This window comes from Telopea speciosissima, chromosome 7, assembly GCF_018873765.1.
Source record: "Telopea speciosissima isolate NSW1024214 ecotype Mountain lineage chromosome 7, Tspe_v1, whole genome shotgun sequence".
Lineage (NCBI taxonomy): Eukaryota > Viridiplantae > Streptophyta > Magnoliopsida > Proteales > Proteaceae > Telopea > Telopea speciosissima.
The window spans coordinates 7,314,723-7,342,289 of record NC_057922.1 but is presented as its reverse complement, the minus strand read 5'-3'; the positions used below and the strand labels follow the sequence as shown (position 1 = coordinate 7,342,289).

Below are 27,567 nucleotides of genomic sequence, written 5' to 3'. Positions count from 1 at the left end.
TCAAAATCGCCTCTCTCTCTCTCTCTCTATCTTATACTGCAATCATAATGTTGTCACGGGTTGGATCTTCAAGCTATGACGTGTTTATCAACTTCAGAGGCGAAGACACTCGCAATCCTTTCGTTGGCCATCTTTACAGTGCTCTAAAAGATCGTGGACTCCATGCTTTCATTGATAGCAAAGATCTGTGGAAAGGTGAAGATATTGGGGAGCTTCTCGAAGCAATTAAAGGCTCCAAGCTCTCGATTGCTGTCTTCAGTGAAAGATATGTAGAAAGTAAATGGTGCCTCCAAGAGCTCACTCAGATGCTGGAATGTCATAGAACCAACGGTCAAATCATTTTCCCCATTTTCTTCAAGGTCAAGACATCTGACGTTAAGAATCAGGCTGGATGTTTTGAGATTTCACCTCAGATGTATAGCACAGAGGCGCCCGAAACTCTACAAAGATGGAAGGACGCTTTGCAAGTGGTAGGCGATAAGAGTGGATGGGTTTTTAACGATGGGTAAGTATCAGTCCTTAAAAAAAATACAGTGAAAAATAAAAGAAGGAAATTAGCTTTCTTAATTCTTTCAAGAAACCTTATCTAATTCCATATTTTCTTTTAGCATTTGAGTTTCACTTCCAACTGTCTTGTGAGTTAAGACTTCCATTTTTCTATGAACAAATTGCAGGGATCAATCAGAGTTAGTTAGTTCAATTGTTCAACAGGTATGGATCCGATTGAATAAGGTTCCCTTGATTAATGTTAAAAACCCTATTGGATTAGAATTCCATGTACAATCTGTATTATCTTTCCTATCAGATACCGATTCTAAGGATGTTCAGTTTCTAGGGATACGTGGTTTGGGTGGTATTGGGAAGACAACCATTGCGACCTCGGTTTACAACCATATCTTTAGAAACTTTAGCAAAAGTTGTTTTTTGGAAAACATTCGAGAGAAAGCATCACAACCCAATGGTATAGTTAATTTGCAAAAGATACTTTTTGAAAGGATCTTTGGGGAGGAAATAAAAATAAGCGGTTCTAGAGAAGGATCAAGTTTGATAAAAGAAAGACTTGGAAAAACAGATACTCTTCTCATTCTTGATGATGTAAGCCAGCATACCCAATTAGAAGCATTGGCTGGTGATCTCAATTGGCTTGGTCCTAGAAGTAGGATAATTATAACAACTAGAGATCAAAGCATCTCACGCGGAGTTTTTGAAAATAATAAAAAAATATACGAGCCTAAAGAATTGAATGAGGAAGAGAGTCTTCAACTCTTCAGTTCATATGCTTTTTTAATGGACCAGCCTCCTGAAGATTATATGCAACTTTCAGTTGATTTAGTACGCACTACAGGCGGGTTGCCCTTAGCCTTGGTGGTTTTGGGTTCTGATTTATCTATTAACAAAGACAAAGAAGTGTGGGAAAGCATGCTTCGGAAGTTGAAACAAATTCCTCATAATGATGTCTATGTAAAGTTAAAGACAAGCTATGATGATCTACAAGATGATATTGAGAGAGACATGTTTCTCGATGCTGCATGTTTTTTCATAGGATGGAAAAAAGAAGCCGTAATTTCCATATGGGAAGCTTGTGGCTTTGAAGCGAGATATTATTTTGAAGGTCTCATGAGGAAATCCCTCTTAAAGATTAATGAGGTGGAAGAGTTGTGGATGAACGATCAGATTCGAGACATGGGAAGGAGAATTGTCTACAATCAAAGGCCTATGAAACCTGGCAGACATAGCAGGTTATGGTCTCGTGATGATATCATGAAAGTATTAAATGTTGATAAGGTAAGAGCTAATTACGTGAATCTTTTGTCTTTTAATTTTTCCTTTGCTCTTATTCTAGGTAAGCATGTGATCCTAATATATCAATAGATATTAAAAGAAAGTGCATTAGGACCAAATGTGTAAGCATGGAGTACATTGACAAAGCTATTTTACATCTTTATGTCTATCAATATCCCTTTACTTTGACTATTTTTCTTCCATAGGGGAATGAAATGGTTGAAGGTATCGTCTTTAGATGTAGTTCAAATGACACCATTTGTTTACTTACTAAAGGCTTTGAGAAGATGCCCAAACTAAGATTACTACAAATTGATGGAGCAACCTTGAACGGAAGCTTTCAGTGTCTTCCCCATGAATTAAGATGGTTGAGTTGGCAGAATTGTCCATTTGAAGAACTACCTGCCGATTTTTATCATGAAGAATTAGTTATGCTAGAATTATGTAATGGCTCGTTTAGACAAGTTTGGAATAACTGGCCTGAAAATAAGGTGAGTGATATTTTATCTTATCTTTTCTATCATTTTATGAACAGAGTATTAATGGACATTAATATTTTATATTCATTTCTTTGTTTGACAGTTCTTTCAACAATTGAAAGTTCTTAAACTCAGTAGTTGCCGGTCTCTATCCATGTCTCCCGACTTCTCAGGATTTCCTAAGTTAGAAAGGTTGTATCTTGATAATTGTGATTCTTTGGTAACATTACATGGATCCATTGAGAAACTCCAGAAGCTCGTTTACTTGAACTTGGAAAGTTGTCGTTCTCTTAAGGTACTCCCAAACAGTATATGCAGGTTGAGTTCTCTCCAAAAATTAATTCTCAGTCATTGCATTTCACTCAACAAGTTGCCTAAATCCATTGGTGACCTAAAAGAATCTTTGACTGAGCTTTTATTGAACGATACAAATATTAGAGCACTGCCTAATGGTGTTGGACTGTTGAAGAAGCTAGAGGTATTGGATCTTTCACTTTGCCATAAGCTTGTGAATCTGCCAAGGTCAATCGAGAATATGACATCTCTGTGTCACATTGAACTTTGTGGGCGAAACGAGCTTTGATGCATACCAAAGCTGCCCTCTACTTTAATTGAACTTCGTATTCATTGTGAGTCATCAGAATTCTCACCAAACTTGCACAACATGAAAAAGCTGTTAGCGTGAAGATTTTGCAAAAGTTTCTTTTTCCACTTCTCTGCTACCACACAGAGGCAACAGCAGGATTGTCAAACATATGTTCTGTTGTGGATGTACACGAGGATAGCCACGTGTATCTATCTCATAGGATTCTAGAAGATATTGATCATTTGTAATTTGTATATTCTCTGATACCATGTTGTAAACTCTAGTATATTGATTATTATTAATGAGTCATGTCCCTGATATGCAGATTACAAATGGTAAATATCATCTAGAATCCTAATAGATAGATACACATGGCTATCCTAGTGTACACTCATAACATGTTCAACAGCTCCCAACATCTCAATGGCTGGATAAAGAGCGAAACCCAACATCTCAAGGGCTGGATACAGAGAGAAGTCCCACATCTAAATGGTTGGATTAAGAGAGAGGTCCAACATCTCAATGACGGGATAAAGAGAAAAAACCAACATTTTCAAAGGCTGGAAAAAGAGAGAAATATTCAAAGATATGTTCGACAACTCCCAACATCTACCATGTTGAGGGTCCAACCCACGACCTGAAGGTGTTAGTGGAGAGAGCTCCTCAAGTATATGAAAATACAAGGACCTGAACTAACCGGTGTGTGACTGTACTTCTATCACTCCGAACATCTCAACAAATAAAACAGCAACACTGCCACTCTTGCAAGCAGAAGCAACCCGACCAAGGCCATCACACTCAACCAAAGAGATTAGACACAATGAGGTGCACCACCAGAAGGTTGGTGGGGATTTTTGTTTCAGTGTCAGCCCTTTGTGGGGGCTTCTGCCACTCGTGGTTGCTCAGCTGGGGGTGAGAGTGAGTTGAATTCAGTTTACCCCATCCATATTTTATTTACTATTCCATTTAATCATGTTTGATTCCTTACTTGATCTTTCTGGATTTGCTTATTGCTTAATGTATGTATTTCATTTTCCATTTTATATGATTAGATATACAGTGAATTGATCCCAAAAGATCCTCTTATTTGTAAACTAAAATTCCTGCGCCACTTTAAGAATGTACTCTTGTGAATTTTCTTAACTTAGTTTTTTTTTTCCTAGGAATTTATTTTTTGGAAGGACTAAGATTTTTTCATTTTGAGTAATTCCTGTGTGGCAAGAGGCCCTTGCCTGAATTATTGTAAACTCTGGTTTCTACAATAAGTTTTTGTGTCTTTTAACATGTTGGTGTCATTGGTAATCTGGTCCACTCATCCCCCCCCCACCCCAAAATATTCAGAGCTTCTCCCTTGCTGGGGCTTTGCAACTTGTCATTGGATTCAGCTATTTCTAGTGTTTGGAGGACTCTTTATCATCTTTGTGTGTTCCCAAGTTGGTTCAGCCATACATGGTCTAACTATTGTTGCCTTATAGCTGTTATTACAAAAAGTTTCTTTGAACAATGATTTCCTTCTCTCAGAGATTCTAAATTCATATGTTTGATGACAGTTCCTGCTGTTCGGAGAGCCAAAGGGATGTAGCTTTTGTTACTTGCGCAATGTTTTACAACGGATTCAGATTGCAAGGTGAAGAATAGCAATCATCATTTCTTTTTCTTTTTTATTGTTTTTTGTCCCTTCGTCCATCCAAAATTGGAAGGGAGGCTTCTGCTTGTATATTTTAGTTTTTCATTGCTAATAGACAGTTTATTTCTGGCCTATGGGTTGCTTCTAGCCAGAGAACACTATCTGCTCACATGGCCCATGTGCCTAGACACAGTGGACGCGAAATGATCCTCTCCGTTGAAAGGAGGAAATCCTAACCCCTGTGATGCTTACACGCATGCTCCCATAGGCACAGGGGCCATGTGACTAGGTAGCATTTTTTAACCCCCAAAAATTTGTAGTTTCTTAATAATCATGTTCTTGCAGGTGCACATTCAAGTACAGAGAGGTGCTGTCCGACCTTTGATTAAGATGCTTCAGTCTCCAGATGTACAACTTAATTAGGGAAATGGCAGCCTTTGCAATGGGGAGATTGGCCTAGATTAATATGTTTTCATTTCTTGATTTGGTCCTGTTCGAATCAGGTTGATAAAATTGATTTTAAACGACATTGTTTTGGCAATCATAAAAGCGATTAATGGTTTTTTTTTTTTTAATTCTGGGATTACCCAACTCTTAATTTTTGGGACCTGTATCAGATAAATTTTGTTGCATTTTTTAATTATTTAATTTAATTACTAGAGCAGAAGGCAGGGAGTGCTAAGTAAATTTGAAGTCTACTAAGCCTCTCCTACTGGTGTTTGATCTTTGTCCTCTTTGGCAAGAGAGATAATATATTTTGGTGGTATCTCTTAGTTCATTATATCATAGGTTGGATTAATGTTTTGGATCAATGTTATAGTTCATTATAGAGAACACTCCTTTTTTAGACACTTTTTTAGAGAATGGGTGCAGTCCAAGGAAGGTTGCATGGTCTACAGTCTACACACAGAAAACTAAAGGCAGTCCCCCATAAAAGCATATAGAAATCAAATAAGCGTAACACCATTAATTAAAGTGAACTTTCTTCTTATATATTCTGCTTGAATGTGGCAAGCCAGTATACTGGAGGACCTCTTTTTGGGTGTCCAAATTCATTTTAAAGAAAAATATCTGGCAGCTTCCAAGAACTAAAGATTGTAAGAAAGGTTTTTGCATTCAAGTGAAACTACACATTTTATATCATTCACTTCAATAACAGAATGCAAATTATGGAAAATTTGATCATTGGATACCAAAAAGATGGTGGTATGAATAGACCATATTGTATCACACCTCCTAAACTCTGATTCCTATCCAATCTCTTCTCTTTTTTTTTTTTCCTTTACTTTTCATTTGTTTGTTTTGCCACGTGGCGATCCCATTTGGACTTAAACTTCTTACCTGCCCATTAAATTTCAGCCTAATCCAATACACCACAGGACCAAAAAAAAAAAGACACCTAACCAACTGACTAAAGCTATTGGTTAAAACGTACAACCATGTTTTTCCTGATAAAACAGATTTCGATTTTTAAAAAACGAAAAAAGAGTCGAGGAAGGAAATCCAGAATCATGACCTTCGGAAAACCTGGAGCTTCGCTGTGGTTTCCCAAGTTGAGCTCGTCGTCTCCAAGGAGGTGTGCGCTCAGGTGCTGCCAAGGGGCATCCAACGGCTGAGCTGTGTAGCACAAATCTCAATGCATGCCTAAAGATGTGTGCAGCATAACCCAACGGCTAATAGCACCCTGGCAATTCCTTGATCCCTGGAGACGATCCTGATCCTTTCTCTCAGCCGCTTTGATTGATTTGTGTAAAATCAATTCATTTTTATTGGGTGAGCGGTAGCAACAGTGCGGTGTTACAACTTTATTCACACTGGGATTATTTCTAACCGATGATCTTATATCAGAGTGATCTCAGCCATTAAATAAAAAACCTGAAAACCTATTACCTGCTGTCAGCTGGTCGAAAAAAAAAAACACGAAGGAAGAGAGTCGTGAAGAGTCCAGCCCTCCTTGTACATTTTCTAGTGAACACGTGTCCAACATAAAATCGAAACCGATCTTTGAAGGGGGAAGTTTGTGATTTTTATTATTTTTTAATTGGAAAGCAGTTTTCTGTCCAGGAGTGTGGCCTACGCCAGCACTCCCATGTGTCTATCTCTCTCCTCCTTAAAATAGGGGGGCAGAGGTGTCTTTTCACATGAGGAGGAAAGAGATAGATTCATGGGAGTGCTGGCGTAGGCCACACTCCCAGATAGAGATCTTTTTCCCTTTTTAATTTTAATAAAATAAATGGGACCCATGCCCTTCTTCTAGGTCGTCTTCTTGGCATAAGGATGAAGAAACACCACCGACCTAAGGATGTAAACAGGTCAGATTCGGCTCGAATAGTGCTATATTTGCATTTGCATCCGATTAGCTTTTGGACGGATTCGGATAGTGCTAAACGGATACGGACACAGATAGAGATCGAATATTTTATTCGTTTACATGTAAATATAGCTTTTCGGATAGCTATAGCCTATCTATATCCACATCCATTTATCTTTCGGACGAATTCGAATCTTTATCCTCTCAATTACACTGTCCGTACTTCACTCAAGTACATCTAACATAGGAGGTGGAAATAACTATCCTACCCCCTGTCTGAACACACTGCCCGAGGTGGGGTCCACCTCCCTTTATTAGATGTACTTGATGGACAAGTATAGACAGGCAGTGTAATTGAAAGGATAAAAATTCATAATGTTAAACGGATACGACACGAATATGAAAATGATTTTTGACTATTCATTTACATCACTACACCGACCCCACCCTTCTACTTTTACCTCACAACTGCAACTCTACCCCCAAGGCCCACCATCATCGGCTCAACTTCAACCACTTCTTTCAGATTTGGAAATCGACATGCTCAAAGAAACACTTACTGCCCTAATTTTTTTTAAAACAAAAAAAAAAAAAACTTGGTACCTTCCAAAGATCGATCTAATAGGTATTTGGGTCCTCTTCAAGAGGTTCTGGGAAGAAATACTAGAAAAGCAATATAATGAACAAGTTTTTGTAAAATAAAAAATTAAATAAATAAAAAAAAACAGAGGAAACATGTCATTCATTCGTGAAACATAATTTTTTTTTTCTTAATCTGAAATTAGGGTTCCATTTAGTCAATTTCTAATGTTTTTTTCCATCTCGATCTGGTCTTTGTACACTCGTTTTACATTTTTCTGAATTTCTTCTCTGTTGATTAGTTTGTTCAAATTCTGGCTTTTTTTCTGCTTTCTTTTCTAAACAGGGGAAATCTCAGATTTATAACAATGGCAAGACAGATTTCACCCGAGAAACTCAAATTCAACAACCGATGAAGGTGAACTCTAACCCAAACCTAAGATCACCATCTTTACCAGAAACCACTGCGAGAAGCGCTAATTGTCCAATGCTGGAGAAACCCCCACCACCAGAAGGTTTTAGGTGGAAGCAGAAGGGTTGGATCGATTCTGTTTCTTCATCCTTATGCGAAGAAGGCGAAGATGAAGGTAGAAGAAGAAGGGCGTGGGTCCCATTTGTCCACTAGAAAACGTACAAGAAAGGCTGGACTCTTCACGAGTCTCCTCCAGCGTGTTTTTTTCTTCAACCGGAAAGCACGTAATAGGTTTTCAAGTTTTTTATATTAAACGGCTGAGATCAATCTGATATTGGATCAACGGTTTATAACAATCCCGGTGTGACCTTTTGGCCTTTTTGGGTTTTTGTTAAACCCAAAATCATATGTTCAAATGAATTCCCCTGTTCGCTACCTCCCCACACCCCCCCTTCTCTTTCCGTTTAAAGAGAAATCACCAATTTCACCATTAATCATCTCAATCCTCTCGGTTTTCAGTCAAAGCAAATCAATTTCACACACGAATAGAGTTCCTTTACAAATTCACACACACTTGCATCTCTGTATCTGTAACTGTAATCTTCATGGAACCAAAGGTTGGATCTTCAAGCTATGATGTGTTTATCAACTTTAGAGGTGAAGATACCCGCAATACATTTGTTGGCCACCTTTACCGAGCTCTAAAGAATCTTGGAATCCATGCTTTCATTGACAGCAAAGATCTGTGGAAAGGAGAAGATATTGGGCCGGAGCTTCTCGGAGCAATAAAAGGCTCCAAGCTCTCGATTGTTGTATTCAGTGAAAGATACGTAGAAAGCAATTGGTGCCTCAGAGAGCTTGCTCAGATGCTGGAATGTCATAGATTCGACGGTCAAATCATTCTTCCTATTTTCTTCAAAGTTAGGACATCGGACGTTAAAAATCAAACTGGATGTTTTGAGATTTCACCTCAGAGACAAGGCGAGAAGTCCCCCGAAACTCTACAGAGATGGAAGGACTCATTGCAAGCTATAGGAGATAAGAGTGGTTGGGTTTTTGACAACGGGTAAGTCTTAGTCCCTCAAAAGTACTTCTTCTCTGAACATCACTATTATATATGTTCCATGTCTTATCTTATAGTCCTTTTTTTTTTTTATCTTTTTAATCTTTGCAAGTTTCCATCATTACAATGAAAAAGAAATAATAAGCTTCTTTTCTTTTTTTTTCCCCTCATAAATCTTTTTTTATTTCATTTTTTCTTATAGGTTTTCAGTTTCCTTCCATTTTTGTTGTTAGTTTAGCTGTGAGTTGTAACTTCCCTTTTTCTATAAACTGGTTACAGGGATCAATCAGAGTTAGTCAGTTCAGTTGTTCAAAGTGCATGGATCCGATTGAATATGGTGCCCTTGATTGGTGTTAAACACCCTGTTGGATTAGAATCCCGCATAGATTCTGTATTATCTCTACTAATAAAACCCAATTCTACGGATGTTCTATTTCTAGGGATTTGTGGTCTGGGTGGAATTGGGAAGACAACCATTGCAACGGCTGTATACAACTGCATCTTTAAAAACTTTAGCAAGAGTTGTTTTCTTGAAGACATAAGAGAGCAAGCATCACAACCCAATGGTATAGTTTGTTTGCAAGAGAAACTTCTTTACAACATCTTTCGACAGGAAATAAAAATATGCAGTTCTAGAGAAGGATCAAGATTGATAAAAGAAAGACTTCAAAAAATAGACACTCTTATCATTCTTGATGATGTGAATGATCGTATCCAATTAAATGCATTGGTTGGTGATCTCAATTGGTTTGGTCCTGGAAGTAGAATAATCATAACAACAAGAGATCAGGGCGTTCTAAGTGGAGTTCCTGAAAATATTAAAAAAATATATGAACCTAAAGAATTGAATGAGAAGCAGAGTCTTCAACTCTTTAGTTCTAATGCTTTTTCAACGGACCAACCTCCTGATGATTATATGCAGCTTTCAGTTGACATAGTACGCACTGCAGGAGGACTACCCTTAACGTTGGAGGTTTTGGGTTCTGATTTATCTATCAAAAAAGATAAAGAAGTATGGAAAAGCATGCATCGGATATTGAAACAAATTCCTCATAATGATGTCTATGGAAAGTTAAAGGTTAGCTACGATAATCTGCAAGATGATATTGAGAAAGCTATGTTTCTTGATGCTGCATGCTTTTTCGTAGGATGGGAGGAAGAAACTGTAATTTCCATATGGGAAGCTTGTGGCTTTGAACCGAAATACCGTTTAGAAGTTCTCAATAGAAAATCCCTCTTAAAGATTAGTGAGTCGAAAGAGTTGTGGATGCATGATCAGATCCGTGACATGGGAAAGGGAATTGTATACAAACAGAGCCCCATGGAACCTGATAAACTGAGCAGGTTATGGTCCCACGATGTAATCTTGAAGGTATTAAATGGTGGTAAGGTAAGAACAAATTACATGAATCGTTTTTGTTTTTGTTTTTCTTCTATGCTTACTCTAGGAAAGCTTGCGATATGATCCTAATTTATAAATATATATTGAAATAAACAATAAGTATGGAGTACCTTGACAAAGCCTCTACATTTTTTTTCTTCCAATCTTTATTTACTTGGACTATTTTTCTACATTAGGGGAATGAAATGGTTGAAGGTCTCCTCCTTAGCTTCAATTCAAATGACAATGCTTGTTTACAAACTGAAGTCTTTGAGAAGATGCCCAAACTAAGATTACTACAAGTTGATGGAGCAACCTTGGAGGGGAGCTTTCAATGTCTTCCTTCTGGGTTAAGATGGCTCAAATGGTGGAAATGTCCATTACAAAATCTATCTCCCGATTTTTATCATGATGAATTAGTTATGCTCGATTTAAGATATGGCTTGTTTAGAAAAGCTTGGAATAACTGGCTTGAAAATAAGGTGTGCGGTATTTATATTTTCTTCTCTCTCATTCTATGACTTAGTGTTATTAGACATTAACAATGTTTTATATTCATCTCTTTGTTTGACAGATATTTCAACAATTGAAAGTTCTTAAACTCAGTTGTTGTTTCTTTCTGTCTGAGTCTCCCGATCTCTCAGGAGTTCCTGGTTTAGAGAGGTTGTATCTTGATAATTGTGCATATTTGATTAATTTAGATGAATCCATTGGGCAACTTCAGCAGCTCGTTTACTTGAACTTGGGATATTGCTATTCTCTTAAGAAACTCCCGAACAGTGTGTGTAGGTTGAGTTCCCTCCATAAGCTTATTCTCACTCACTGCATTTCTCTCAATGAGTTGCCTGGATCCATTGGTGATCTAAAAGAATCTTTGGTTGAGCTTTCCTTGGACAGAACAAATATAAAAGCATTGCCTGACAGTTTTGGTCTATTAAAGAAGCTGGAAGTATTGGATCTTTCGCTTTGCCATGGGCTAGTGTATCTACCAAGGTCACTGGAGAATATGATGTCTTTGCGTTACATTGACCTTAGTGGACGTGACAAGCTTCCATACATACCAATCTTGCCCTCGAGTTTAATTGAGCTTCGTTTTCTTTGCAAATCGTTGGTAAGTTTACCAAACATGCGAAACCTGAAAAAGTTGGAGTTATTATGCCTTAAAGATATTTGTATAAAGGCGGAGCCATTCAGAGGCTTCATGAGGACAATTCATTCTGATTACAAGGAAGTGGATCAACGCTTCATCATAACAAATCATTCGCAGCAGCCGACACATGGACAGGTCCGTTATCTATCTATCTAGCTCTCCCTATACCTTATTGGAACCCTAATTAGCAACTGCCAAAATAAATGGAAAATCAGTCACCAATTAGCTTCTTATGTTTTAGGGAAAAAGAATGCTGCCTAGCAGTGCCCTCTACGTCCTCTCACATGGGGACAGTAAAATGATCACCCCACCCCACCCCACCCCTCCCCTCCCCTCCCCTCCCCTCCTTGGATGCCCGTAAATGCAGGTGCAGGGGCCATGCAGCCCTGACACCAAACCCCTGCCCTTTGTTTTATTATGATACGCAAAAATCTACATTTCTTTAATTGATGGTTGACAGATCCTTTACTTTCCACTTACAGAGAACAGGATTTAGGTTGGGTAACCATGAAGGTTGGAGACAAATTTGGATAGTTTTGCAAAATACATATGAAGGTCCAAGCCCTTACCTGACTCCTGATTTTATGATCTGCAGCAGGTTACTTATGCACATTTCTTTGTGTCTCCTCATAAGTGAGGAAATTCTGTTGGAGAACGTACCGGTAAATATCATTCTGAATTTTCAAGCTTGTATCCATAGGAACGATAAAAAGACGTATTGTGAAACTAGGCTGAGAATTGAGGGCATCAAATTGATGAATCAAGAGTACATAGAATACATTCATGAATTCGAAGGGTTTGATTGGTTTGGGTTTCCACTGGAAGGCAGAGATATAATTGAGATATCTCAAGTAGACCCAGTTGCTGTTGATGAATGTGTCCAAGTATGTATGATCGGATGCACTGTGAATCAGCTGAACCTCTTGCTAATAAAAGAGGAGCCTAACTTGGACATGCTTCACAGTCATTTCAGTGCATGCGATTATGGTAAGAGATATCTTGAGTTTGTAAGATATTGACTTATTAATTCTGTTTTGATTCATAAAGATGAAGCCGCCCAAACTGTCTTAATTTGTCATTGGACATGAGAGGAGAGCATGCCAGGTTGTTTCTTCGTTTTTGTGACAAATGGAACATAATGAAGATTGCTTTTTTAGGAATCTCTGGATCTTTGATCGTATAGAAAATTGAAGGGAAGGGGTGCATTTTTCAAACCTGAAAAGGAAACTGTGTCAGCCCTTGTGGTCCTATGGGTGTCACCACGATCCTGGAACTCGTGGTTGCTTAGCTGGGGCCTGGTGGTGAGGGTGAGTTGAACTCACTGTTTGTGACCTCTATTGTCCCAATCTTTTTTTTTTTTGGATGAATAAAAAATAGCCCAATCGTATTTGATCTGGGATTCCAGTCAATGATGTTTAACTCCTTATTTGATCTTGCAGGAGAGAGAGAGGGGAGAGAATGGGTAACTCGGGTTAGATTATGGTTGGGTGGATGAATGCCATAACTAAAATTTGACCGTAGGATTTAATCATGTCATGTGTCGACAATCTAAGGGAAAAATTGGTAAAAATAGAGGATGTCAGAAATGGAATAGATAAAAATCCATAACCTTCATCATCCAAATGGATCTGGCTCTCCTCCAGTCGTGGTGGGAGTTGGAGTCCAACCATGCAAAAATAAGGGGGTATGGTCATTTCATAGGGTTCAGGGAGAGATTGAGGGTATGTTTAATGTATCGGTATCGACTGGATCGGTATTGGGATCAGTATCAATTTGGATACGGTTGTTATTGATATTAGTACTATTTGACGATTTTCCCCTCAAAGATACCAATCCTTGACCAAATTTGGACAATTATATCGATCGGGTAATGATATCAACATCAAAGAATACCGATACGGATTGGTTGATATGACAAATCCCAAACCCGATATCTAAAACCCTAATTTGGGTTGTTGGTTTGGTTCCAACTTCCACCCCCCCTCCCAACGCGCACGCGCCCGTGCCCTTAAGGTTTCAATGTTCTCACAAGCCTGAAAGGCCACCATCATCTTCTCCGCCCAACCCAGTAGTCCAATCCAACATTTGCTTCTGCCCCTCCTTAGTGTTGGATAAAAAGCCCTAGAGGAACCCATTGTTTCGAACTCATGAAAAACAAAGTTGTTAAATAGATCTAAAACACATCTAATCCTTTTATTGACTACGAGAAAAGTTTCATGTACAGTCGCCATGCATGATGCACCATTGTACAAAAGTCCCCACATAGAAGCTTCTGTCGTAGTTCTCAGGTAATTTTAGCTCATATCACATACTTTAGATAGAGCCTATTGGAGGACAAGGATCCAAGTAGCAGACCCCATTTAGCTGGATTTATCCTGAAAACCATTTCTAAATTTTGTTTGGTGGGTTGTAAAGCTAAAGTTCTGGTCTGTGCTTGTGGCCGCATGGGCTTGAAAGTAAGCAGTTCAAGCTTATCTGGACATGCCATCAAGTGCCAGTGTTTAGTGTCTTTGTGGCACTGTAAGAAAGCCAGCGTTCAATGTCTTTGTGGAAAAGTTTATTTTCTTGTGTTCATTCTAAGTTTCAATGGCTTTATGTATTCATTCTAAGTTTCAATGGTCTTAGGTATTCCATTCTCTTATGGGAATAAATCTTTATGTGTTCATGCTAAGTTTCAAGTGGCTTATCTTTACATGTCTTCAAGCTTATCTGGAGTCTGGTCATCTGTTCAACTTTAGGTTCTTATGGATTCATTCTTTCTTATGGCAGATCCGGGGATCTTTATCACCTCCAGTTTGTTGACCGGCCCAGTTCCCCAGTTTCTCTAACAAAGGGGGGCTGAAATGACCTCTCTACCCATGCCCAAACACCCTGCCCGGGTGGGGTCCACCATCCCCCTATTAGAGGAACTGGGAAACTGGGCCGGTCAGCAAACTGGAGGTGATAATTTTCCGCAGATCCGGCCACTTGGGAACTATTGCAGGAATTTAAGGGTTGTACTTGCAAGGTTGGTGCCGTAATTCTAGTATTGAGCATTTCTTTGTATAAGCTGCAAATATATTTCCTATGTTAAGGAGAAAGACACGTGTTAAATTTCCTCTATGTTATTTGTACAACAGATTTTGAATTTTCTATTCACATCAGCCAATTGTAATCTATATATATTGAAACACCTTTGACTAATTCAATAGTAGAAAATACCAAATCACAATATCTTATTGTCTTACCAGGTCACTCATTTTTTTGGTTGTTGGATGATTTTGTTTTGTGGATTGTCTTTCTCTTCTGTTTTGCCCTTTTCGTCCAAGATACTTTTTTCATCTCTTGACATCTAAACACAGCCGTACGGCTTTATCGGTGGAAAAGTAAAAGTGAACGATGAGGCCATAAAGTGAACATTTTTCGGCTTTATCGGTGGAAATGTAAAAGCGAACGCTGAGGCCATAAAGTTCCACACTTTCGACTTCGTTATCCAAAATCTTATCCATACGATATCCCATTGATTTTGCTTGCAAATCTTATCCCAAACGATTTGATTTTGCTTTACTTTCTTGCACCCCAGTGTGGTTTGCACGGTTCCTCCTGTGAATTCAAGTCATTCATTATCCAAAAATCTTGTCCCAAACGATTTCCACTTGATTTTGCTCTACTTTCTTGCTTGAACTCCCATTGTTTTGGTTTCGTCTTGTGAATTCAAGTCATTTATTATCCAAAATCTTTATCCCAAAGGATTTCCCCTTGGTCGCCACTTTCTCCTCCTCCATTAGAATATTCATGGAGCAAGAGGTTGGATATTCAAACTATAAGGTGTTTATCAATTTCAGAGGCGCTGACACTCGCAATGATTTCATTGGCCATCTTTACAGAGCTTTAGATTATCAAGGAATCCATACCTTCATTGACAGCAAAGGTCTGTGGAAAGGAGACAAAACTACGAGGCTTCTCGATATAATAAAAGGCTCCAAGCTCAAGCTCTCCATTGCTGTCTCTTCTCAACGATACATAGAAAGCAAATGGTGCCTCCGGGAGCTCGCTCAGATGCTGGAATGTCAAGAACTCGGTCAACAAATCATTTTTCCCATTTTCTTCAAGGTTGACCCATCACAAGTTAAGAAGCAGACTGGATTTTTTCAGATTTCTCCTGAGACACAGCCAGGTGGAGCCCCAAACTATATTTAAATGGAAGAATGCTTTGGGAGCGGTAGGAGAAAAGATTGGACGGGTTATTGGCAATGATAAGTCTTATCTGATCATAGTTTTTTTTAACCCTTTTTTTTAATATAATATTTGAGTTTCACTTCCAATTGTGTTGTGAGTTGTGACTTCCCCTTTCTAATTAACAACCATTGCGGCAGATGTATACAACCGTTTATCTGGAGATTTTAGCGAGAGTTGTTTTCTTGAAGATGTTAGAGTGCAAACCTCACAACCCAGTGATATAGTTTGTTTGCAAAAGAAACTTCTTTATGATGTCTTTCCGCAAAGAGAATTAAACAATTCTAGACAAGGATCGGGTTTGATAAAAGAAACACTCCAACATCTGAAAGTTCTTCTCATTTTTGATGATGTTGGAAATCGTGACCAATTAAATGGATTGGCGGGTGATCTTGATTGGTTTGGTCATGGAAGTAGAATAATCATTATGACCAGAGATAAGAGTGTTTTAAATGGGATCCCTAAAACTAATAGAAAAATATATGAGCCTCCAGAATTGAATCAAGAAGAAAGTCTTGAACTCCTTAGTTTGAATGCTTTTTCAACGAACCAACCTCGTGATGGATTTTTGAAGCATTCAATTGATATAGTAGGCACTACAGTAGGGTTGCCCTTAGCTTTGGAGGTTTTGGGTCGTGATTTATACATAGAAGATAAAGAAGATGAAGAAGTTAAAGAAATATGGGAATCCAAGCTTCGGATGTTAGAACAAATCCATGATGATAAAGTCTACAATACGTTTTGATGATCTAAATGATGATGTTGAGAAAACCATATTTCTTGATGTTGCATGTTTTTTCATAGGATGGGAAGAAAAAATTATAATTTCCATATGGAAAGCGTGTGGCTTTGATCCAAAATTCCACATAGAAGTTCTCTAAAGAAAATTCCTCTTCAAGTTTCATAAGACATTTATATTGAAAAGCAAAGAGTTGTGGATGCACGATCAGATCCAAGACATGGGAAGAAGAATTGCTTACAATGAAAAGCGTAGGGATCCTAATTACCATAGTCGGTTATGGTCTTGTTATAATATTATGAAGGTATTAAAATGTGGTAAGGTAAGAGCTAATTACATGAATCTTTTCTCTCTATCTTATTATTTTCCTTTGCTCTTACAATAGTTAAGCATGTAATCCTAGTGCATAAATAGATACTTCATCAAAATAAATAGATATTGAAATAAATGCATTAGGATTAAATGTTTTACGTATGAGTAGATTAATAAATCGTCTACATTTTTACATATTTATCAAAATAAAAATTTTCTACTTGGATTATTTTTTTGTTTTTTTGGCTACAGGGGAATTAAATAGTTGTCTTTAGATTCAATTCAAATGACACTCCCTTGCATACTAAAGGCTTTGAGAAGATGCCCAACCTAAGATTACTACAAGTTGATAATGCAACCTTGGAGGGGGATATTCAGTGTCTTCCTTCTGAGTTAAGATGGTTCAGATGGTGGGGATGCCCGTTGAAACAAATACCTGCCGATTTTTGTCATGAAGACTTAGTTATGCTTGACTTAACTAATGGCTTGTTTAGTCAAGCTTGGAGTAATTGGGCTGAAAATGAAAATAAGGTGAGTGGTGTTTGTCTTTGCTTCTCTCTCATTTTACAACCGAGAGTATTATTGGACATTTATATTTTCTATTCATCTCTTTGTTTTGACAGCTGTTTCAACAATTAGAAGTTCTTCAACTCCGTTGTTGTTCGGTTCTATCAGAGTTGCCCAACTTCTCGGGATTTCCTCACTTAAAGAGATTAGATCTTAGTTTTTGCATGAAGTGGGTTAACTTACATGAATCCATCGGAGAGCACCAGCAGCTTGTTTACTTAAACTTGCTAGCTTGTATTTCACTTGAGAAACTCCCAAACAGTATAGGTAGATTGAGTTCTCTCCAGATGTTTAATCTCAGGGAATGCAATTCTCTCAAAGAGTTGCCTGAGTCCATTGTTGATCTAAAAGAATCTTTGGTTGAGCTTTCCTTGAATGGGACAAAGATTGAAGTATTGCCTGATGGTGTTGCATTGTTAAAGAAGCTGGAGGTATTGGATATTTCTAGTAACCGTGCCCTAATGTATCTACCAGGGTCAATGGAGAAAATGACGTCTTTGTGTCACTTGATCCTTTGTAGACCTGATAATCCTCTGTGCATACCAAAGCTTCCTTTTAGTTTAATTGAATTTACGGTTTCGGGGACACAACTTGGAAGTTTACCAGATGTGCATAACATGAAAAACATGAAGGTATTGGTCCTAGGAGATTTTTGGGCAAAGGTGGAGCAATTTAGAGGCTTCATGAAGACGAGGAACGATGAACTGAGCAGTCAAGTGGATAGACACTGCGTGCTAACAAATTGTCGGAAGCAGAAGCAAAGCCAGGTCATTTACCCATCTATCTTTCCCTACCCAGCTTATTATTGGAACCCTATTTATTAGCAACTGCTGAAATGGTTGGAAAATCACGGAAACAGATTCTCTATGGCGCAGCTGCCCTAGTGGCCTGAGGGTACAATGACCATCTTATCACTGCCTGAGCGAGGAGGGTAAGGCAATCATTACGCACACGGTTGTGTCTACGCCGCTCAGGCTGCTAGGGCAACTGCGCAATAGAAGATCTTGATCCATCAAAATCACCAATTAGGTTTTTTTTTTTTTTTTTCCTCTCCAAATCGATGATGATGATGATTGACAGGTGCTTTTCTTTTTCCTCTTAATTAATTACAGGAAACATTTCTGTTGGGTAGCATTGAAAATTGGAGACGAATTTGGATACCTTTGCAAAAGACAGATGAAGAAGAAGGTCCTAACTGTTACCTGATTCCTGATGATGATGAGATCTGTAGGTGCTGGTTAATGATGAAGCTTTCTTTGAGTGTCTCTATAATTGGAAACCCTCAACTTTATGTCGTCTTACGAGATGAGCTCACTCTGCGCTTTAAAGCTTGTTTCAGTAGCAAAGATATAAAAATGGATTGTGAAAATAATCTGAGAATTGAGGGTATCAAGAAATTAACAGGTCAAGATCATTGAGAACCTCTTCCTGTTAAAAGAGGTGCCGATGTTTGACAATCAATTCAGTTCTGAATACCATTATTATGGTGATCATGGGAGATTTCTTGATATTGTAGGCAATTGGACGACAGAGGATGAGGATATATGGGAATCTACTTGGAAGGAACTTACTTCGGAGGAAGAAGAGGAGAGGACTAATGAAATGAGTGACGAAGAGGGAGAGTTGTTTACGGTTTCTTCCTACGAAGAGGAGGAGGTGTAGGGTTCAACCTGATCCCATGGAATCACACGGATCCCATGGAAGAGTATTTATGTTCTTTACCCGTTTTATTGTAGAAGGGGAAGATTTGGGATTTTTATTTTTATTTTAAGGTTCCTAGGAGAGAGAAGCAGCATCATTTTGGGTGTTCTTGAGAGATCTCTATTGTGATTTTTTCTGATTTACATAATAAAACAGCTTTGCCTTCGCCCATGGACGTAGCACATCATACTGGTTTGTGAACCACATTAAATCTGTTTTAGTTTGTGTTCTTGTTTTTGAATGGTGTCTGTTTTAACAATTAATACTGTGAGTAGTGCCGAAGCGATCAGAGACTGTTTTTCTGGTGAGCGTTTTATATGAGGATTTACATTTTTTCTGTTTTCTAATCTCTCTTACGTGTTTTTAATTTCTTTTTGTCTGATGGAAAATCAGTTACTAATTAATTATCTATTTCTTCTTCGTGTGGGTTAGAGACCACCATGCACCCAAATGATCATGGAGACCATTCGGGAATATCTGCTGGGACGGCGATTCAGGGTATGGGCGAGACACAGAATGAATATTGAAAGAGTAATTCTGCAAATACAGTGTTCTACTAAAATAATTTCAATTTTCCAATGTTGGACATAACTACCAGTAAACCGTATAACTTACTTATGTGTAACCATCTTTGCACAAGTTGCTACTACATTTATATGTCGTGTCATGTCAATCTTCACTTGACCCAATAGTGGGTGAATCAGTTTTACTTGAACCACACCTCATGGATTGCCTCTGAATCTTCATTAACATACAATGCTTAATTATGATTTAGGAGATCAAATTTATAATCTATTATAAATCAAATATGCTTCTCAGTATTAGGAGTCTTTTGGAGCTTAACAAGGGAGTAGTAAGCACCAGTGGGTCCCACAGATAAAAGAGCCGAGTGGGTCCCTTTCTCCACCACCTTCCCTCCTTCCATAACCACAATCTCATCGCAGTTCTGTATGGTACTCAAACGATGTGCAACCACCACGCTCGTCCTCCCCACCATCACTCGCTCTAATGCTTCCTGAACCACCTTCTCCGACGCGCTATCCAACGCGCTCGTTGCTTCGTCTAACAACAGCACCCCTGGATTTTTCAGTATGGCTCGGGCTAAAGCAATCCGCTGCTTCTGCCCTCCAGATAACTGTACTCCTCTATCTCCACACCATGTATCGTATCCGTCTTTAAGTGCTGTGATGAAATCATGAGCGTTCGCTGCCCTTGCAGCTTCTATGATTTCTACCTCATCAACCTTGCATCCATCAAAAGCGCCGTAGGCTATATTATCTCTGATTGTCCCGGCGAATAACATTGGTTCTTGGCTCACAAGACCAATGTGTTTCCTCAGTGACCGCAGATGGTACGCCTTTATATCCTTTCCATCGATCTCCACCGTTCCTTTTGATGCATCATAGAATCTTTCAATCAGGCCTATAATGGTTGACTTACCCGAACCACTTTGGCCTACCAAAGCCGTTGATTTCCTCGCTTCAATACTAAGCGAGAACCCTTCGAAGATGACGACGTTGGGTCTCGCTGGATATGAAAAGTGAACGTCTCGCAGTTCTACCTGACCGATCAATCTTTCGGGCTTGTAACCTTCCGGGTTATCGGGCTCAATCCGAGTGTTCCGATCCAAAACGGCAAATACAGAGCGAATGGCGTCAGAACCTTTAGCCAAGTCGGCGGTCATGCTGCAGGCATCGACGATGATACGGCCGGTGATGATTAAGGTAAAGAAAGTTTCAAGGAAGGCCTTAACTGTAATGTATCCCTCAGAGATGAGCTTTCCACCATACCAGAACTCGAGGGCTCGAGTGCTGTACATGAAGCCTTGGCAGGTGCCAAGGACAATGCCTGCAAGCCTTGCTTGGCAAATGCTATCTCTTCGTGGACCTTCTTGAGCCTTGGCAAGCATGTCAAGTACTCGAGCTTGGGAGGAGAAAACAGTGACTGTTCGGATGTTTGAGGTTGCATCTGCCGCAAGTTTGCTACTTTCTTCTTGGGCTTTGATGGCTTTGTTTGACATTTTCTTGAGAAGAATCAGTCGGAAGTAGCTGCAGAGGATGAAAAGGGGTTCACTGGCCATCATTACAATCGCAAGCCTCCATGCAATAACTATACCAATGGTCCATGCAATGGTTACCGCTGAGAAGGTTTGTACGAGAAGAGCCATTCGATCCCCAACGAGTGACCTGACCTACAGAATTTACCAAAAAAGGATAAGCTTTTATTGTACACCATGTGTTTGTGAGAAGGTTTGTACGAGATGGGATTGCTTAATGCTTACCATATTGGCATCCTTGGCGAGTCTAAAACAAAGTGCCCCAGAAGAGTTGCTATCTTGATCGAACCACCCGACTTCGAAAGTAAGAATCTTAGACAACATTCTTTCTCTGATCCTCCTTGTTAGGGATTCACCCATTACAGCGAAATAGTAGTGTTCCCCCAAGTTTACGATGAATGAGAATAGAGTCAAGCCAACGAACAAGAATGCGTACATCCTCACCTTTGACTTAATTTCCTCATGACTAGGCAAGAAATAGACAGATATCATACTACCCATCAAGAATGAGAACACAGGCTGCACTGCGCCCACCAACACTGCGCTAATGCATCCCAATATTGCTTGTTTCCACTCTGGAAGATTAAGAAGCAATAATCTTCGAAACGAGGGTACAGGAAATTCTTGTTCGTCATTGCCTTCTCCCCTTTGTGATACTTGACTTGACACTATTGTGGAATTTGCAGAGTTGGATCTACTATCTGAAGAGAGCTTGCGCTTGGTGACATTGATGTTATCATGTTTTGACAGTGGAAATGATGATGGGGATATTGATGGGCTATCTTCCTCTTTGGTTTTCTCCTCTGCTTCTTGTTGTTGGTGGTGTCTAACTAATGAGCTGTACAATCCATTTTCATATTGGATCAACTCTTCATGTGAACCTGATTCCATGATATGCCCATTCTGAACTACAGAGATCATCTCAGCATTGTGAATTGTGGAAAGACGGTGAGCGATAACAATCGTGGTTCGGCCTACCACAGCCTTGTCAAGTGCTTCTTGAACAATTCTCTCTGATTCTGAGTCTAATGCACTTGTTGCCTCGTCTAATAGAAGGATCTTTGGGGCTCTAATCACTGCTCTGGCGATTGCTATCCTCTGTTTTTGTCCTCCTGATAATTGAGTGCCTCCCTCACCAACCTGTGCAAATTCAAAATTTTGAGCTTCTATTCTTTTAAATTGCTTCATTGGTGTTTAATGACTTTAATGGTTCAATCTAGACAATGATAAAAACAAACCTGGGTATCGTATCCTTGTGGCAGTTGAGAAATGAAACTCTCAGCATTTGCAGATTTTGCTGCTGCAACTACCTCATCCATGGTGGCATCCTCTTTGCCAAAGAGTATGTTTTCTTTAATGGAGGTAGTAAATAAAGCTGGTTCTTGGCTCACTAAACCCATTTGAGATCGAAGCCATTTGAGCTGAAGTTTAACTATATTGAATCCATCAAGAAGTATCTCTCCACTAAGTGGGTCGTAAAACCTCTGTAACAAGGAGATTATTGTAGACTTTCCAGAACCACTCCCTCCAACTAAAGCAACTGTCCTTCCTGCTGGTACTTTGAGTGAGAAATCTCTGAGAATTGCATTCTCTGGTCTGGATGGGTATGCGAATTCTATGTGTTTGAATTCAACCTCCCCTGAAATGCTTTTTAGAATATGGCCTTCAGTGTTATCTGAATCTATTTTTGGTACCCTATTTACTATCTGGATTATACGTTCTCCTGCAGCACAAGCTTCAGAGAGGTTCTTCAAGTTCACAAACCCACTGCCCAATGATCTGATTGACAGGAATTATGAAACTATATCAAAATAAGTAAACATTCACTAGCCACAATTATCAAAACAAGCATTGGAATACTTTTATACATGTAAAATTTTAGAAGTTGAAAATTTACCGTTAAAAATTTTCCGGTAAAATTTTATGCCGAAACAAACAGAGAGCCTAGAGAGTTTATTTTCCCATGATTTTCCAATGAAAATCCTATGTATCCAGTTTCCTGCCTTAATTCCACCTTACTCCTAACATAGATCCAGCCCCCTCCCTCACAGTGAATTTGCATTACTCTTTCAATTCAGTGTGTATGGAATTAAAAAAAATAAAGGATCGAGTTGGTGAACAGATTCCCTATTCTCTTTATTGCATTGGATGTGACTCTAAGAGAGTAACAGCCATTTGGTTGGGGTTGGTAACCCACAACAATTGAAGATACTATTTCTCTTTGAAAATATATGAATCAAAGTTTTGAAGAGGGAGCTTGGTTTCTAAACAAACCATTCCTACATCGACCACTTTAAAAAGCCAATAATTGCCACGTGACAGATCATTTGAGATCCAAATTTTATGAATAGGTAGATCCCTATGTTTTCTACTCGAACATAAATTTCATGTGTCGGAGTTTTTCCTCATTGGTGTACTGCTCTATGCCGCTTCCTCGTAGAACCCTCTCTCTAAAAAGAACTTACATTGTTAACTGCATCTAGTTGTCACCAAAATGCTGAAATGAGAAATTCAGATTTCTTTTTGTTGTCCTTTATTTTATTCTCAAAAATCATTTAATGTAAAGATAAAATAGAATTTTCAAATTAATTTAAAGTTATTAGTTTTTACAAAAACAAAAATTAAAAATGGATTTTCATTACGTCATTATTAAAAAGTAGTCATGTGAAGGAATAGGATTTACCATCGTTTTTTTAGGATCCAGATCTTCTACGACATAGCTGTCTGTCCGGTTTGTGCTGCGTAGACACAGGACTACGTGCAATAACTGCCTTAACCCCTCTTGGGCAAGGCTCTCGGACAAGAATAAGACAATCATTGCATGTGACCTTGTATCTACGCAACACAGATAGGACAGGACAGCGTGCCGTAGAGGATCTGTTTCCCTTTTTTTTTGTCACCAAGCTTGGTTACAAGAAATGAAAATGATTTGGTTAGAGTGCCATGTGGGTGATGTCACCTAATAGATGACGTCACCCGAAGAAGACCCAATGACGTAAACCCTAAAACATTCAACAAAAGAACCTCTATTTCCAAAGGTACCGGACCTACTATAAAGATTGACGCCAGCCATTTTCTTTGACCTTTTTCTGAGAATTGATAACCATATGGAAAAACAATTTTCCAAAGTTCCTTCTCATTATCATCTTTTTAACTTTTCTATTGGAAAGTTATTATCACATAAAAAATGCAAAAGATTGCGTTCACATGAAACAGTGGGACCTGTATCTAATCTAAAGATTTAAACATACATACACACTAAAACAAACAATCACGTGCATATTTTACCGTTCACTATCAGATTACAAGAATGAACCAAAAAAATCAAGAATCAACTTAAAAACATCCAAACCCTAGTTTTTTTGTACAGAATCGGTCGGATTCGAAACCAATTCTAAATCCCTATGGAAGGCAGAAAAGATTTGCAACTAGCAAATTATTTATTAGGAAAAGTTGAATCAGGAGAGATATTGGAGTTCAGCATTAAGTCGAAAAGGATAGAGAATAAGGAATGAAACTTCCTTCTATCCTTCCAACAGCTCCTGTCCTCCACATGGAATGATGATTCACCTTTCTTGGATTCCATCTGTCCAGTTCATTCGAGAACCTGAACCAGCCTCCAAATGTACAGGAAAGTTAAAGAGAAAACCGAAAGGAGAAAGATTTTCTCCACCACGATTGTTGCCGTCAGGTCAGCGTTCACATCGTTGTTTTAAAGAAGTATGCTGAGTCGAAAGGTTTTTGCAGCTCACTTGAATTACAAGCAATAGTTTTCCTAATAAAATAATGCAGTTTTGGCTTTTAAAAAGAGAAAGAGACTAGGTAGGAAAGAGCCACGACACGATACGATAAAATGGAATGTGGGAACAACCACTTGAAAGTGGTGGATCATTATAAAATGTAGCTTCCAAATTAATTAAAGTGAGAACCATTCACTGTGGTCCAAATATTTCAAAAGTTGTAGTGTTCAGATTTTGATTGACAATCAATCATGGCCACTGAATCAGAATCTAGTATACAATCTAAATACCATTAATGCTGGCGCAGACTGAGTCGAGCGTGCAATGGCCGCCTTACTCCTGCTCGGGCAAGATGTTTAGGCAGGGTAAGGTGGTCTTTGCTGCTCAGACCACTATGGGCAGCACACCGTAGAGGATCTGGATCCTTGGTCGACCAATACACATGAATCCAACTATAACACAGAGAGAGAGAGATACTCACATGCCACCAATGATGATGCAGGCTCCAACAGTGAATACGGTTCCTCCTCGCCCACCATGGTACATCACTAATTTGCTTCCATACCAAAACAAGATAGACCAAATAGAGGAAACGATGCCATTGCTTCCAATACACATACCCTTTACCAAACCCTGCTTCAACCCAAGCCTAACACAATCTTGCAGTGCTGTTGAGAATTCCCCCATGATCCTGCTTTCTCCAACAAAAGAGTAAACAGTTCTAATAGACGACACACCTTGCTCCACTATACTATCAGCCTTACCATACTCATCTCCAACCTTCCTTCCCATACCCATCAGAATCCTTCCACATATCAAGCTTGGAGCTATCACAAGCACTACAAATGGAAGAGCTACCAAGGCCAGCCTCCACATCAACACAAATGCTATCACGTAACACCCAGCGAAGGTTGCAACGTTCATTATGAAGTTGGGCAACTGATAATAAATACAAATTTAAAAAAAACAGTTAAAAGCCCAGATGAGAATATTAATTGTGAGTTAGATAGATAGAGTGTTCACCTTCTCACTAAGGAAGTCTTGAACGACGAGGGTGTCGTTGGAGACGCCGGTGACCACTTGGGTGGTGCTGGCCATTTGCAGGTCAAAGTAACCAATGTCTTGCCTTAACACAGCTTTTAGGTATCTTGCTCTCATCCTTGTGGCTTGTCTCTCCCCTGTTCTTGTCCAGCAATACCCCTCTTTTTTGGGATCCAAATTTAATTTACATCTATTAAGTATATATATATATATAACTTTTCCATGATCGATCTCTTTAATTGAATCTAAGAAGAAATTAAATGAGAGAAAGAAACAGATCATATATAGATACTCACCCATGAAGGAAGCAACCAAAGTCCCACAAGCCACGTACAGTAAACACAAGGCACTCTGTAAGTAAACAATGATTATTAAATGAAATCAATTTGTCACTTTGTGAGTTGGTTTAGAGATCGAAATTAAGAGAGAAAAGAGTAAGAGGGAGAGACACCTGGTTGGTTTTGGTAACTAAGTCATGAGAATTAGTGGAGGAGGAACCACCAAAATTGTTGAAGACGATGCCATTCACATAGAATAAGGCAGGCAGAGAGAATCCATCCCCGACGGCGCCGATGAATCCAAGGATCATCAACCACATATCTTTACAGTCGGCGTGCCTGAAGATGGTAAGAAAGGAGTTGGTCTTACTCTTACTGCCACTATTGATCATGGTTTCGACACCTCCCACCTTCTCGCCCATCTCAGCTACCATATTAGGACTTGGGAGAGAACAAGAATACAATTGAAGAGAACTATCAAAACTCTCTTTTATCCTGTCTTTGTTTCTCTCTTGGTCGCTACTCACTTTCACCTGACGGGGGGTTATCTAGGGGCATCCCACCCTTGATGTATATTTATATATACCATTCCAACAATTAAAGATTCTAAAGGATTGGTTTTCTTCCGAGGCCATATTGACCCTGGGTCAAGCTCCATTATCATCTACAGTAGTCAGTAGGGTCATTATTGACTTACTTTTACTTGACTGAAACTTACCATCATCACTACCGGACGAAATTTTGCTGCTACATGCTTGGTAACCAAAAAAAACATGCATGGAATCTTAAAGGATATTTTAGAAAATATCAAAACCTGAGAGGTATTTATGAACCCAAAAGGAAAATGAATTATTCCATTTCGTTGGCTGCCATTTCATGAACGATTATGATCCGTTCTTGTATGTTCATATATATGAACCTGATCCCGCCTCGATAGGGATGGGGATGCTAGATCGGGATCTTTATCCTCTCAATTACACTGTTCGTATTTGACATCAAATACATCTAACACAGGAGGTAGAAATGACTATCCTACCCCCCATCTGAATACACTGCTCGAGGTGGGGTCTACGTGGGGCCCACCTCCCTCTATTAGATGTACTTGACGTCAAGTACGGACAGTGTAACTGAGAGGATAAAAATTCACGATCGAAGCCTTGGGGATCAACCTGTCCATTCACAAACCCCAAAGCATCACCACTAGGGTTTCTTTTACCCAAGAAAAAAAATTTGTGGAAAAGGGCATAAAGGTTAATATTCAGTTCAACTCCGAATCCCAGAAAAAGAGATAGGGCACTAGCACCTAATCAGATTTAATAAAAGGAAAAATTGTAACTTTTTTGTAAAAAGAGGAATTGAAGAATTGATGCAAGTATGATAGATACGTTTGAGTTGGAAATGATGGATCCTCTGTGATACTTATCGGATCAAATCAAACATTATCAGCTAATGCTAAGTGTGATTGTGAGAGGAGTTCAATCCCCTTTACCTGCTCAGAGGTAAGGCGCCGTTTCTTTTCTCGAAGCTGTTCATCGTAATATTCTTCAT

At 39.0% G+C, this 27,567-nt stretch overlaps 4 protein-coding genes and 1 long non-coding RNA gene across 6 annotated transcripts; 4 read left to right on the top strand and 1 right to left on the bottom strand.

Annotated features, from left to right (window-relative positions):
• Positions 1-17: 17 nt before the first annotated feature.
• LOC122667477 lies at positions 18-12,389 on the top strand. The gene is made up of 13 exons (XM_043863750.1): positions 18-505; positions 675-1,785; positions 1,989-2,273; positions 2,365-2,840; positions 2,903-3,091; positions 3,173-3,182; positions 4,820-4,882; positions 7,711-7,951; positions 8,296-8,842; positions 9,119-10,229; positions 10,418-10,702; positions 10,795-11,505; positions 11,853-12,389. Exons 1-13 carry the CDS (start codon positions 48-50, stop codon positions 12,387-12,389), a joined length of 6,024 nt encoding a protein of 2,007 aa, XP_043719685.1. The 5' UTR covers positions 18-47.
• On the top strand, positions 4,193-5,015 carry LOC122669002. The gene is made up of 2 exons (XR_006333950.1): positions 4,193-4,474; positions 4,820-5,015. It is a non-coding gene; the product is annotated as an uncharacterized LOC122669002 (long non-coding RNA).
• On the bottom strand, positions 5,866-26,497 carry LOC122669000 (ABC transporter B family member 15-like). 2 transcript variants are annotated; one of them, XM_043865608.1, is made up of 8 exons: positions 26,193-26,497; positions 26,038-26,092; positions 25,724-25,902; positions 25,182-25,639; positions 22,199-22,739; positions 21,186-22,100; positions 19,706-21,095; positions 5,866-5,874 (listed from the first exon to the last, which is right to left on the bottom strand). In XM_043865608.1, the coding sequence occupies exons 1-7, from the start codon at positions 26,451-26,453 to the stop codon at positions 19,707-19,709; spliced, it is 3,798 nt and encodes a 1,265-aa protein (XP_043721543.1). In that variant the 5' UTR covers positions 26,454-26,497; the 3' UTR covers positions 5,866-5,874; position 19,706. The 2 variants fall into 2 exon arrangements, with proteins under 2 accessions (XP_043721543.1, XP_043721542.1); XM_043865607.1 differs by lacking the exon at positions 5,866-5,874 and having other exon boundaries at positions 19,540-21,095.
• LOC122667471 (disease resistance protein Roq1-like) lies at positions 15,145-16,330 on the top strand. Its single transcript, XM_043863745.1, has 2 exons — positions 15,145-15,526; positions 15,726-16,330. Exons 1-2 carry the CDS (start codon positions 15,145-15,147, stop codon positions 16,328-16,330), a joined length of 987 nt encoding a protein of 328 aa, XP_043719680.1.
• Positions 16,958-18,865, top strand: LOC122667470 (disease resistance protein RPV1-like). The gene is made up of 4 exons (XM_043863744.1): positions 16,958-17,167; positions 17,260-17,970; positions 18,316-18,607; positions 18,720-18,865. The coding sequence occupies exons 1-4, from the start codon at positions 16,958-16,960 to the stop codon at positions 18,863-18,865; spliced, it is 1,359 nt and encodes a 452-aa protein (XP_043719679.1).
• Positions 26,498-27,567: the final 1,070 nt, after the last annotated feature.

Bases quoted from the DNA above. Each gene is read 5' to 3' on its own strand.
- LOC122667477 (XM_043863750.1), top strand. From the start codon at position 48: ATGTTGTCACGGGTTGGATCTTCAAGCTATGACGTGTTTATCAACTTC. The intron at 4,883-7,710 runs GTACAACTTAAT...TTTTCTAAACAG, and splicing joins AGATGCTTCAGTCTCCAGAT to GGGAAATCTCAGATTTATAA. The intron at 11,506-11,852 runs GTCCGTTATCTA...TTCCACTTACAG, and splicing joins AGCAGCCGACACATGGACAG to AGAACAGGATTTAGGTTGGG.
- LOC122667471 (XM_043863745.1), top strand. From the start codon at position 15,145: ATGGAGCAAGAGGTTGGATATTCAAACTATAAGGTGTTTATCAATTTC. The intron at 15,527-15,725 runs GTGGAGCCCCAA...CCATTGCGGCAG, and splicing joins TTCTCCTGAGACACAGCCAG to ATGTATACAACCGTTTATCT.
- LOC122667470 (XM_043863744.1), top strand. From the start codon at position 16,958: ATGCCCAACCTAAGATTACTACAAGTTGATAATGCAACCTTGGAGGGG. The intron at 17,168-17,259 runs GTGAGTGGTGTT...TTGTTTTGACAG, and splicing joins GGGCTGAAAATGAAAATAAG to CTGTTTCAACAATTAGAAGT. The intron at 17,971-18,315 runs GTCATTTACCCA...AATTAATTACAG, and splicing joins GGAAGCAGAAGCAAAGCCAG to GAAACATTTCTGTTGGGTAG.
- LOC122669000 (XM_043865608.1), bottom strand. From the start codon at position 26,453: ATGGTAGCTGAGATGGGCGAGAAGGTGGGAGGTGTCGAAACCATGATC. The intron at 26,093-26,192 runs GTGTCTCTCCCT...GTTTACTTACAG, and splicing joins TAGTTACCAAAACCAACCAG to AGTGCCTTGTGTTTACTGTA. The intron at 22,740-25,181 runs GTGAGTATCTCT...CCTGTCAATCAG, and splicing joins TGCATCATCATTGGTGGCAT to ATCATTGGGCAGTGGGTTTG.